General features: G+C 35.9%; 1 protein-coding gene across 1 annotated transcript; it reads left to right on the top strand.

The window, feature by feature from the left end:
• Window positions 1–128: 128 nt before the first annotated feature.
• On the top strand, window positions 129–10,458 carry LOC144451663 (lysophospholipid acyltransferase 5-like). Its single transcript, XM_078142557.1, has 12 exons — window positions 129–229; window positions 1,213–1,320; window positions 3,148–3,254; window positions 3,504–3,635; window positions 4,220–4,327; window positions 5,018–5,200; window positions 6,652–6,738; window positions 7,466–7,632; window positions 7,948–8,095; window positions 8,544–8,699; window positions 9,332–9,447; window positions 10,353–10,458. The coding sequence occupies exons 1-12, from the start codon at window positions 130–132 to the stop codon at window positions 10,381–10,383; spliced, it is 1,443 nt and encodes a 480-aa protein (XP_077998683.1). The 5' UTR covers window position 129; the 3' UTR covers window positions 10,384–10,458.
• Window positions 10,459–13,958: the final 3,500 nt, after the last annotated feature.

Below are 13,958 nucleotides of genomic sequence, written 5' to 3'. Positions count from 1 at the left end.
TCATACGTAGTTTGACTTCTTATCTAAGAATGTTACTCCACCCCATGCAGCTAATAGTTTGACCCAAAACATACGATATAGCGAACGAGGTTGAAACGGGGTTGAAGGTCGATCCTGTACAAACTCAAGATGGCGGTGTTTGCAGTCGACGCAAGTCCTATTGCCAAATTGGCAGAGTTAACAGGCATACAAGAAAATGGACTTCGTCTTTTGATATCAGTTCTTCTAGGTAATCTACCTGATTAGTATTTACAGTGTGTTTTTCTTTCTGTTCAATGTACAATCACATGATAACATTATGCAATCGCTCGTTCATCGTTAACGTCACCTCACTGTTAATTGTTATGCATATGTTAACTTCCAAACAAATTAGCTGTTGACTTGTTGTCTTGTAATATAAATTTTAATGATATTGAATGATGCATATTTAGTACAGAGGGGGAGAAAGAGTAGCCCAGTGGGCAGATCATCAGACTATTGAGTTACACTTGTTGTCAATATCCAACCATATTACACGTGTTCAGAATTTTTTGAGGAAACAGTAAAATTTACATCAATGATTAATTTCAAAGTGGTATGTTTCGATCCCAGGTCATTGCATTCATGTTATCATGCAAGGGCCTGTAAGGATAACAGTTTTTAACACATGGGATCATTCTTTAGTTCAGGACCAACCTTTCTAGCTCTACCATACAACCTAGATTCACACATACTAGTAGATTCCAACTTAGATTTTAATTCTAATCCAAGGTAGGCATTTAAAAGTCCTGACTTTGTTCATTTCAATGCATAACCAGGTATCCGAAGGCCAAATAATAATAACTGATTATTTTGTTTATACAGTTTGCACAGATTGTCATGTGCTTGCTATGTGTACAATTGGGTCTTGCAGCCCTTGTTATATATTGCAATGCATAGTATAATTTCAATGATTATTAAGATACAAGAACATAGTGTTCAAATCTTTAAAGACCCATGCTTCAATCCCAGGTTCATGCATTAGTGTTATCCTATCTGTTGAGACATAAGGATTACATAGGATTATTCTTTTCTGGACCAATCTGATTAAAATCCGATGTAGTGTACACATCACGATTTCTTTTTGGCTGTTACGTTTACTGTCGTTTGTTCTTTTATGAGCTCTGGTTGCATACATCTGACACAATACTATAGATATTTATGTACATTTTGTTTTGTTTATTGTTCTTTAAGGTTATCCACTGGCAGCATTCCAGAGAGCATTCCTACATGGCAAATCACCTTTGTTACATCATATCTATTTCATTGTCATTGGTTTATTTCTGGCACAGTTTAACTATGGTGAGTCTGCTTCTTATTTCTATACATGCTATGGCAAATTCAAAAAAAAATGTTTGTTTCTGAAAACATGACTTAATCAAGGTCAGAATATTAATTTATTTTTTTCTTGTGTGTGTGTGTGTGTGTGTGTGTGTGTGTGTGTGTGTGTGTGTGTGTGTGTGTGTGTGTGTGTGTGTGTGTGTGTGTGCGCGCGCTGTCGGGGGGGAAGAGAATGAAACACCATTGCCTCATGGGACTTCGCAGATATACATATTTATTGTATGTACATTCAGTATTCATGACTAGTAAGTAATTATCACCTTGAGTTATTCAGTGAACATCTAATCAATATTCATGTCTGCTGAGTCCCATGATGCAACAGTGGACCACTGTCGGAACAATAGAAGTGAAATAGAGATTCAATTTGGTGTTTATTGTTATGGTAATTGTGTAAAATTTATGTAATGTGAATCCATGAAATGGCAATACAGTATATTATGGAAAGCCTCTCCAGAACCCAAAGTTTATAGAAATAAATCCATTTCTTAGAGTGGTGTTACACTTTGATAATAAGGCCTAATAAAAAAAATTTTGTGGTTCCAATTATGTTAAATTTTAGAATAGATGGGATGGGTAGATTTCTTTATTTTATTTTTAATTTTTTTTTCATATGTGAGTGTCTAGTTCAGGTAGTTATGTTTTCCGTTGTTTTCCATATGGTCTCTGTGTTATTGGTTTCTTCTCATCAGATGTACAGCCATTACAGATTGGGAGAACAGTTTTATATTGTTTTTTAAGTTGATGTCGGTTTACTCATCCACTATTTCTTGCAAGACTTCACAATTTTCACGATTTTATTATTTTTTTCTGGAATATATATATAAAAAAGTTAAAGGTTGGCAGTGAAAAACTAGGTGGGTTGGGTAACCGGAACCAAACTATTTCTTTTCTAGGCCTAAGTAACCATTTGAATGAAATAAACCTGTTTACCTGTACCTATCAATACTGTATATGATAGATTACTAAATGCTATGCCCTTTTGTTAAGGTCACTTGCATATGCAAGGTTGGAAGTCAGTTGATAGTCTTGGCATTGATGATGGTATGATCATGAAGACCAAGTCTCTGGGATAAAACGTGTCTGTCATTTGCAGCTTTTTCTGCAATAGTATGTGATTTTCAAACAAGCACAAAATACCCATTGATTAGTTTACTCCTTCACTGCAAGATATGTTTACAGATGTTTCAAATGATATTTGGATCTGGTGTAATATTAGTCTAGTTCCTGTACAGTGTTGTTGCTATTTACACCTCCACTCACAGTATAGTCAAAGTCGTTACTCTAGAAGTCCTGAGGTGCATGAGATACAATTTAAAATTGCCACCCACACAGTCATGAACATCATGTCTTTGTTAATCAATCATAAAATTCTAACCAATAACACAGTCCCTCATAAAGTTAGTGTTTATTGGGGCAGCTATGTAATTTCCAAATATGGTATATTTGTCTGCTCAGGATGCTACTTATACACTGTTTATGTCACTATAACAGTTGGGGTTCACTGATTGGATGAACAACTTTTTTGCTGATTGAAGGACTTTGACCAGATGTGGTTTAGTTAGAAACCACGGTGGCAGCCAGACTAGTGTAATATTTACTCATTTTGTTTTTGGGTGAATTTCATATTTCCATTTCTAAGAAATTAATCTACCTCTGAATTTGAGATATTTTTGTGACCTACTCCACAAAGGTATGTAATATGCTGACCCTAAAATCATCAAAAAATGTAAATAAGTGCTCTATTTTCAAAATGCAAATATGATCATTATTTCTCTGTTTGTCTTTCAGGACAGGACAGTTTTCATTTCATCTTTTGCATTGGAGTGACCTACTTACTGGTGGTGCTAATAGGAGGAACGACACTCTGTGTTGTTATCACGTTTATCTTTAATATGGTATGGGTATACTATATTATACTTGAAATATTACTACGCTAATAATACTAGTATTTCAAGTGCTTTGACCACTAACTGATTTCAATTCTATTTTAAGCCCTATTCATTTGACTTAGACTGTCGACAGTCGTTCGTGGCTGTAAGGGCGTATTATATGGGTATGTATAGACAGATAGGTATTTTTAGCTATGATACATGCAAGTCTTTGATTTATTACATTTTGTCTTCTTTTTTTTTCACTAATTGTAGATGTATTTACTGATTGCATATGTATATACAGCTACTGATATATATGATGTTATATGGACCACTCCACACTGTGTACTGTGCTTAAGATTGATTGGTATAGCATTTGATGTCTATGATGGAGCCTTGCCACTAGTAAGTTACTTTATCATAATACCCAGTGACACCTCCAAAGCATTTCCATGGCGACCATTCGCAACTAACCCAGACAATCACGCTCCAGCTCACTTTGCCCAAATATGGCAAGTGGTGCACTTGTTAATTTCTTCACTGTTTTTACGTTTTTGCAAATGAAGTAATATTTCACTGCCAATTTATGTGACTCTGTAATTCAAATGATGTTCCCATACCATTACATAGATAGAGTATATCGTAAAACATTTATGGCCTGGATATAGGTTTTGTGCACCTCGGTAGTACGGCATATGGGGACCTCCTAAAGTCAGGGCTCTGCTGTGTGGGGTGTGTTGCCTCATGGGAAATATATATGCAGTGGTTGAACAATGAATATTCATAATATTTCACTGAAGGTGATAGGCTCTTAGAAGTCATGAATATTCAGTTATTTCTTGGAATGGCTTTCCTCTTTAAGAAATGCGGCTAATATGAAATCATTGTGTCACCTATGTATGTTTCCCTTTCAGCAAAAGAGACCCTTTGTATATCTTATTATCAGTTAACTTGCTGTAAATTTAGACCTGATTTATTGTATAATACAGGAACAGTTGTCAGCTGATCAGAAGACAACAGCAATGAATAGAAAACCTACCTTGATTGAGTTCTGTGGTTATTCAATGTACTTTGGCTGTTTCTTTGCTGGACCAACGGTAAGAATTTTTTATTTTACATTTTTTTTACATTTAAAAAAAATGTTGTTTTTTTGTGCTGAAAATTGCTCCCAGCAATTATCTGTCACACACCCACACACACACACACACCCACACACACACACACACACACACACACACACACACACAAACACACACACGCACGCACATACACACACACGCACACACACACACACACACACACACTGTTTTTTTTAATTTTGTGTGTACGTAGACCATCTGAAACAACTCACCATACCAGTTTGTTTATGTGTAAGTTTATGAGAAAGTAACACACCCTGAATTAATTTGGGGAAAATACACTGACTTTCAAAAGAAAATTTTTTTATTCACATTTCAAAGAAAAGCAAACATCAACATAGAATACATATGTCCTTGTATTGTAATCAGTCTTTGTACCCACTGTATTTTCTATTTCATTAAATTTGATCAAATTTTGAAATTTGACATCGATCATGTTATTGATCAATTTATTGATCACTATATTGCCAATGGTCAAATTATTGATCAGCACTGTTCCAATTATAATGAAGTATAACTTTTTCAGTGGCTGTTTTATTGATTGACACAGTGGTAAGTTAAGTAAGTAAAAATTTACCAATGTTTCATATTTTTTTTGTTCAACGTGGGTCGTGCATTGTACAATGTATGTTATTTCTTCCCTTGTAGCTTCCAATTAGACGTTATCTTGACATGTGTGAAGGAGGTCTAACAGATGGAGAGAAGGGAGATAAACCTAACTGTGTATGGCCAGCCATTGATAGATTTCTATGGGGTGTTCTTCTAAGTGTTTTCACAATGGTCTCCACACCATACATGCCAACTAGTTACATGCATTCAGATGAATTTGGTGTGAGTATTAACTGTGGTGATTTATGTAGGATTATTTAAGAATTGGTGTGGATAGATTATTAAGATACTGTACAAAGAATACAGAGACTTGGCTATTTGACACAGCATAGCCCAGAGACTTGGCTATCTGACACAACATAGCTCAGAGACTTGGCTATCTGACACAACATAGTGTCCACAGACTTGGCTATCTGACAAAACATAGCCCAGAGACTTGGCTATCTGACACAACATAGCCCAGAGACTTAGCTATCTAACACAGCATAGTGTCCAGAGACTTGGCTATCTGACACAACATAGCCCAGAGACTTGGCTATCTGACACAACATAGCCCAGAGACTTGGCTATCTGACACAACATAGCCCAGAGACTTGGCTATCTGACACAACATAGCCCAGAGACTTGGCTATCTGACACAACATAGCCCAGAGACTTAGCTATCTAACACAGCATAGTGTCCAGAGACTTGGCTATCTGACACAACATAGCCCATAGACTTGGCTATCTGACACAACATAGCCCATAGACTTGGCTATCTGACACAACATAGTGTCCAGAGACTTAGCTATCTGACACAACATAGTGTCCAGAGACCTGGCTATCTGACACAACATAGTCCAGAGACTTGGCTATCTGACACAACATAGCCCAGAGACTTGGCTATCTGACACAACATAGCCCAGAGACTTGGCTATCTGACACAACATAGTCGAGAGACTTGGCTATCTGACACAACATAGCCCAGAGACTTGGCTATCTGACACAACATAGCCCAGAGACTTGGCTATCTGACACAACATAATGTTCTTGCAAACAACATTTATCAAGCTGGATAGCCAAGTCTCTTGGTTGGGTTATGCCTTCAATGACATTACATGTAAAAATTATCTTTTTGCATGGTTAGCCCAGTTGATGGCATAATTGGGGTGTGCTTGACTTTTATTGTACATTCCCAGTACACTAAATTATGTCTTTGAATCATTAACATACAAATGTACTATGCTTAAACAACAGCTTTTAATTATTCACACAGAGCACATACTTTCTCGCTGAAGTAACAAAATATATCCCTCTGCGAGGTGGTGTCTGTCAACTGCCACCATAAAGAGGCTAGTGGTTTTTACAATGATTCTTTTAATATGTAGGAAAAAATATCCCCAGTACATGTATTACTAGTGACATCACAAGCAGGGCGTTTTCCCAGCATCCTTTGAGGCAAAGTTCCCAAAATGGCAGCACACACTGAGGCTCAACATAGCAGAATATTGACATTTCAAAGTCACATAACTTTAATACATTTCATTTTATTTCTAAAATTCATATACATACCAGTTAAAAACACAATGATAAGCTATATAAATATGCAAATGTATTTGATTGGACCTTTCCTTCAACATGTATGAATCATGTAATATTATGTAACGTTTACTTTCTGTTTGTTCTATCGGAAGGAACTGCCATTTTGGAGGCGCATAGTGACAGTTGCCTTTTACGGTCAAGTGTTCATCGGTAAATACCTCCCAGTCTGGGTTTTTGCTGTAAGTACATATTTCCAATCTCTTTAATCACATTTCTTACTTCATATACACTTTATTACTAATGAACGATGCAAGACAGTCTACTTGGTATGTCAGGGAGGTGGGAGAGATTAGCAGTATGTCTGGAGTGATACCCACAAGTTTGACCCACCAACTAGGAATACATCATGTACGTTGCAGTTAACAACAGTCATGAAACAGGGACAATATGTCTTTCCAAAATTTGCCTTGGTGGCGCTGTACTTCCTGTCTGTGTGTACCTTGGGGGTATACATGGTATAGGTTAATTATAGAGCACTGCATCCCTGATGTACACTTCTGCAGAATACCAATGAACAAAGCTCCTAAGAAACGGTACTGTGAGGTGATGATACCCTCAATTTGAGCGAGGGCGCTGTATTCTCAATTTCCTGTTTGCAGTCTATAATGGCCTATTGTCACTACATATACATGTAATAGACTCAGGAGAGAACTTTAGATGTGTGAAACAGTGAGTATTAATGAGAACATTTCTGCAAGTTGAACACATGTGAATGAAAACTAAAATTCATGAACTTGAGCTTAGTAAACAAACAACATGCACAGTCTAGATCAAGTAGATAGTAGGTCAAGAAAGTGTCTCTCAGTGAATGTTATCATGGGGACAGTGTTTGGTGGAGTGTGAATGCTAACTATCGGCTCACGCCTTGTTAAATTCTAATCCCAGGACTGTTTGATATACTTACAGGAAGGGACGTGTATTTTAAGTGGTCTGGGCTACAATGGCAAAGATAAAGATGGCAAAACCAAATGGAATGCGTGTGCTAATATAGACATTTATTACTTTATGACAGCGATCACTTTCAGAGACCTTATCAAAGGGTTTAATCTTAGCACCAATCTCTGGGTTTTCAGGTAAGATTAGCACTCTGATCACTTTCAGAGACCTTATCAAAGGGTTTAATCTTAGCACCAATCTCTGGGTTTTTAGGTGAGACTTCTGTCTTCTGTTTTACCCCGACACAAAACTGTACATAAGTACTATTGATTAGGAATAGTCTCACTGATGTTGTGCCAAGATCTGAAATCGTCCATGAAAACAAACGTAGAACAAGTACCATCATTATACCGCTCCTCTGTTCATGTGGAGGAATAAAAATGTCTTTACCTTCACATTACATTGTTTTATTATGAACTTTTAAAAATAACGTTTCTTTTCTTATGTTACAGATACATCTATAAAAGGCTCAAATTTCTGAACAATAAGTTAATATCACAGTGTGTAACAGTCTTCTTCCTTGCTATCTGGCATGGATTCTTTGCGGGATATTTCATGTGTTTTATGTTAGAAGTCTTTATAACAAGGATTGAGATGATGGTGGGTGCTGTCATTTTTACAAAATATTTCAACATTTATGTTATGTGATTTGTCGATAATGTTAGTTGTGGTGTTAGCATGTGATTTATGTGAGTGAGTGTGTCTGTGTTTATGTCTGTCTGTCTGTCTGTCTGTCTGTCTGTCTATGTGCCAGTTTGTGGTGTTAGCATGTGATTTATGTGAGTGAGTGAGTGTGAACATGTGTTTGTGTGACTGTGTGTGTGTGTCTGTGTGTGTCTGTCTGTCTGTCTGTGTCTGTGTCTGTCTGTGTAGAGGGATGGTTGGGTTGATGGAAGGAAGGAAGTTTAGATGGTCGGATGGATGTAGGGTGGTTGGAGGTTGGTTTGGTGGATGGATGGATGACTGGATATTATCTCTGTATACATGATATATCATATTGATAATTATTGAATGATGTAATTGTAACTTATTTTGAATTATTTTTCAGATGGTAGATACATGCAAGATGCTTGGATTAGATAAACTGTATGAAAACCCTGTACTTAAAGTACCTATGTACATAATAGGTAAAATGTGGTTACTTGTATTTATTGGTTATCCACTCATAGGATTTGGACTATTAACATATGCTAAAATGGTCAAGGTAAGTGGAGATGATGTAAAAAGTATTATCGTGTGAAATGTGCAAATCATCAATCTCTGTAATCTAGGTATAATTACATGTAAATACTATGCTACTATTCCTTATTAGGAGTTGTCACATGTATGGCGTTAGTCAGAAATGAGACCTCTGGATTTGTAGTTTGTATTATGTAAATGTATTTTGTAAACTGGCATTAGTCAGAAATAAGATCTCTGGATTTGTTTCCAAATGAGTTTTAGTTTGTGTCATGTCAGTGTAGTTTGTGAACTGACGTTAGTCAAAAATGAGGCCACTGGATTTGTAGTTTGAATCATTTCAGTGTAGTTTGTAAACTGACGTTAGTCAAAAATGAGACCTCTGGATTTGACTTAAATACGTTTTAGTTTCTTTCATGTCAGTGTATATTTTATGGACTGACTTTAGTCAGATATGAACCCTCTGGATTTGTAGTTTGTATCATGTCAGTGTAGTTTGTGAACTAATAGTCAAAAATGAGACCTCAGGATTTGTTTCTAAAGAAGTTTTAGTTTGTATCATGTCAGTGTAGTTTGTAAACTGACGTTAGTCCAAAATGAGCCCTCAGTTACAGACTGTAGCACTTTTGATATACTGAATCACATTTTTCTCTCCAGTCCTACAATGCAATATACTGGTGTGGTCATATATTCTACTGCTTTGCCTATCCTGCCTTGTATATATTCATTTTGAAACCCATGTTTGGCAAACCAAGGAAGAAGGAGAAAGAGAGGTGAGGGTGTGTTATTGAATTGGAGTAAAGAATTCTAGCTATGTATTTGTTGTACATGTAATAAAAAAGTTATGTTTCTCATTCATGTAATGCATATTCAGACTGTATCTAGAGCAGTGTGCCCTCTAATGATAGCCAAATTTTGTTGTTCTTGGTCAAAATGATAAAAACTGGTATTTCTTGTGAGTCACCACATAGTAAGAGATAGGGGAATACCAAATTTTGGTGTGTCACGAGAAATTGTGTGCATCAGTGGCACATCAAATTAGCTCAGAGGGCACACTGATGTAGAGTAAAATGTATTACAAGCAGAATGAGAGAACGCCATGACACAAGATTGCAAGTGTGGGATACTCAGCCAGGGTTTTGTGTGAATGCTTACAGTGTTCTCTGCAGCTGTACTGTTCATCAGTGTAGCAACTAAAAGTGCAACAGAAAACACTGCAAGTATAAGTGGTAATACCCCACCCACACTGGCACTCACACGGAATGGGGTTCTGTTATTATTACATAATTATGTTTATCTGAAGCAATAAATTTCTGTGAAAATCCTACTGTGCAATCACAAGGATTTATTTACAAGGATGGAATAATTGCACCATCAAATGCATACTATTTGCATGCAGGTATGCAGTAATGTTTTTGGTGTTGCACTGCCAGTGAAAATATCACTAGTACTTGTTTGCACCAGTTTGATTAATCAGTGGTACATATATAATGATACATATTATGATCATGACTACTACCAGACAGAAATATGGCTGTCATTATGAATGTCAACAAGTAATGATTTGATGATCTGGTGTACAATCATCAATTGCTCATCATACTCAAATATCTTCCTGAATGATTGATTGATTGATTGATTGATTGATTGATTGATTGATTTCTATGTTTTGTTTTAGTGTCCAAGAAGGCAAGGGGAAGACAGAATAGCATGGATCAAGCAAACATTTGAAGTCACAAATTGCCGAAAGTAGTTAAAGATATTAATATTTTGTTCCTTCATTGCACCGATTTTGTTCAATAGTCACCTTGTAAGTTGTATATCCAATATCTTACCATAGACATATGTACATTTACATTACAGCATAAATATAAAACATGTTACACACTGGTGGATATTGTAAACCTAGATATATTCACTACTACAAAATTTTGCCAAAAGTCTTCAGCCAGTTCTCAAAGACCATTTGTCTCTGATTATCAGACTGGTACATTTTGATCATATGCAAGAAGGTATTTTAGTCAGTACAGTACTTATTTGTGCTTCTTTGTTTTCCAGCGAAATTAGCAAAAATAAGTCTTTAACGAAAATTTCCAGACTAACTTCCACAAATATAAACAAACTGATAAAAGCGTTGCATCAACCTACATCAGAGGAACCCACTGTCGTTTTTGTATCAGTTATCTTGTTCGCTTTTCCTAATTTGTCCTTCGGTAAAGTCATTTCTTAGCTCACTTTATTCAAGCAAATGCATTGGTGTTTTTTCCCAGTTGTATAACTCACTTTATTCAAGCAAATGCATTGGTGTTTTTTCCCAGTTGTATAACTCACTTTATTCAAGCAAACACATCAGTGTTTTTTCCCCAGCTGTATAACTCACTAGACTTCAAGCAAATGCATCAGTGTTTTTTCCCAAGTTGTATAACTCACTAGACTTCAAGCAAACACATCAGTGTTTTTTCCCCAGTTGTATAACTCACTAGACTTCAAGCAAACACATCGGTGTTTTTTCCCCAGTTGTATAACTCACTAGACTTCAAGAAGAATGCATTGTCGTGTACTTTTATTAAAGACATCGTAGTTAAGAATTATAAAGAACTTTTTTTACTAATTTGAAACAATGTGTTACTATGACAACATATTAGACTGATTTGAATATATTTTGTGAATAACCTCCATTGAGAAATCAGGCAGTGAAGTCATATATTATAAAGTACATTGGGCAGGCCTTGTTTACAGATATTTTATCTCTAGTATTACACCAGTATGTACACTATAAAAGAGTATGACATATTACACCAGTATGTACACTATAAATTGAGTTTGGCATATTACACCAGTATGTACATTTTAAAAGAGTTTGGCATATTACACCAGTATGTACACTATGAAAATACTATTTTAACAGGCAGCAGTATTTTCCTTACAGTTTCCATGGTAACAAACTGAAAGGTTAGACTTTTCCTAAGATATGATAGTATAATACATGTGATGAACGTGTAAATACCAAAGATGCTTTTATAGTGGTGGTTACTATTTTTTACTTTCTATGTTTGAGTCTTTGATGTTTTTACACCCAATATTTCTACTTAAACAGAAGCGTAAATCTCCTTACAAACATGAAGGCTTCATACATTCCTGATTTTCATGTCAAATAGGATGGCCTTTTTTTTTTACTAATCCCCCCAAAAAACACAAACAAACAAACAAACAAACAACAAAACAAAACAAAGCAAAAAAAACCCACCTTGTCTCAGAATCAACAGATAATAGGACAGTGCAAAAAATTAATTTTGCAATTTGGCATTGGGTTCTGGAATATCACATAATTATAATTGCCATATCAATTATCGTCAAATGTCTGCTACATTTTATACTGGTCATCAGCAACTGACAAAGAATATAACACTACTAAAGGCCAGTATTTTAATAGGGTCAAAATTTGGTTGTAAAATAAAGTTTGTCTGGTAGCGCTGGAAGAAAAGCTGGAGAAAATGTTGGCCCAGAACAAACAAGTCATCCAGTTTCCAATGGCTCCCCAGATAAGATAGTAATATTCCAAGACATTGGATTCAATTGGATTTAGTGACATGTCGACTGTAAGATGTTTTGTGTTTTATCAGCTGTATCAGCTGGTAGTCTGGCACGAATGTCATATCTTACAGACTACTAAGTGACATATACATGAAGCAACATCTTGAAATGTTTGACATCTGGGCCACAGTGATTCTTGACCTTGAGGCTACCATAACTGTGCCTTGGAATCACATACACTAAGACAGTCAACATTGTAAGAATGATTTGGAGATCCCATTGTGTGTCTGAAAGCAAGATATGTTATACAAATGAAATGCACAAACTCCGCACAAATTAGTGGTAGGGGTCTTTTTTCTTCCAATGTTTATTCAAGACGTAAATTTTGTTTTTGATGTTTTGCCACTTTTTATCTTGTGATGTGTATATAAATAGTATATTTTGAAGACATTGACATGGAATAAGATGAGTGATCAAGTATTCATCATTTAGTATGTACATTATTATGCAAAGCATTTTCTGTTATTGTCATGAAATCATAGAGTGGAACCCACTACTCTCTGAAGGCGTAGGTAGAACCCTGATTATTAGGTGAAATCATAGAGTGGAACCCACTACTCTAAAGGCCTGGGTAGAACCCTGATTATTAGGTGAAATCACAGGGTGGAACCCACTACTCTATAAAGGTCTGGGTAGGACCCTGATTATCAGGTGAAATCATAGGATGGAACCCACTACTCTCTGAAGGCGTAGGAAGAACCCTGATTATTAGGTGAAATCGTAGGGTGGAACCCACTACTCTATAAAGGCCTGGAGTGAACCCTGATTATTAGGTGAAATCAAACTACTCTCTGAAGGCTTACAGAGAAAACCTGGCCCAGATATACATAAACCAATCATGTGTTGCTAGATTTTAAATTGTTATAATGAAGGTGTACTGATATACTTAAAACTCCAACAAAAGCTGTGATTGTTTTTGTACAATTTATGTGTTGTTGTTTTTTGGACATTGATTTTTGACTTAAATTTGATAGTTTTGTTCAATTTGCGATGATTGTTCCTAATAAAGTCATACAAGTTATGAAACTAACTGGATATCTTAGTTTTCTTACTATGATTTGAATTGAAAGTGAAATATATTCTTTGTTACTTCTGAAATTTATGGTGACCTGATATTGACTAGCTGTGTATTGACTTTGACCAATGTAGTTGCATTGAAGCATGGTTGTCCTATGGTCCTATATTTTACCAAGAGAAGAAAGACTGAAAAAAAGAGATCAAAAAGTTCATTGTAAGTTTGTGCGTATGCATTATGTATATGCATGTGTGCACACACGTGTGTGTGTGTGTGTGTGTGTGTGTGTGTGTGTGTGTGTGTGTGTGTGTGTGTGTGTGCACATGTATATATGCATGGGTGTGTGCACATGTATATGTATGAGTATGTGTGTGTGCATATGTATGTGTATGTGTGTATGTATGCATCATGTATATGCATGTGTGTATGTATGTATATATGTATGTATATATGTATGTGTGTATGTATGTATGTATGTATGTATGTATGTATGTGTATGTGTGTGTGTGTGTGTGTATGCATTATACATATGCATGTGCGTGTGTGTGTGTGGGTGGGTGAAAGAACTATAGTGGCCATAGGTACAGGGAATGAATATAGTTAAAGCATCTAATCATGTTACATATCAAACAGCATAATATCATTATCCTGATGATATCCAAGTGATTCAGATGA

This window comes from Glandiceps talaboti, chromosome 21 (genome assembly GCF_964340395.1).
Source record: "Glandiceps talaboti chromosome 21, keGlaTala1.1, whole genome shotgun sequence".
NCBI classification, from domain to species: domain Eukaryota; kingdom Metazoa; phylum Hemichordata; class Enteropneusta; family Spengelidae; genus Glandiceps; species Glandiceps talaboti.
This window is presented reverse-complemented; position numbering and strand designations above follow the sequence as displayed.

What these genes read in the sequence shown, in the direction of transcription:
- LOC144451663 (XM_078142557.1), top strand. Translation starts at nt 130, where the DNA reads ATGGCGGTGTTTGCAGTCGACGCAAGTCCTATTGCCAAATTGGCAGAG. An exon ending in TCTGGCACAGTTTAACTATG is followed by an intron (nt 1,321 to 3,147) that starts GTGAGTCTGCTT and finishes TTTGTCTTTCAG; the next exon opens with GACAGGACAGTTTTCATTTC. An exon ending in GTTTCTTTGCTGGACCAACG is followed by an intron (nt 4,328 to 5,017) that starts GTAAGAATTTTT and finishes CTTCCCTTGTAG; the next exon opens with CTTCCAATTAGACGTTATCT.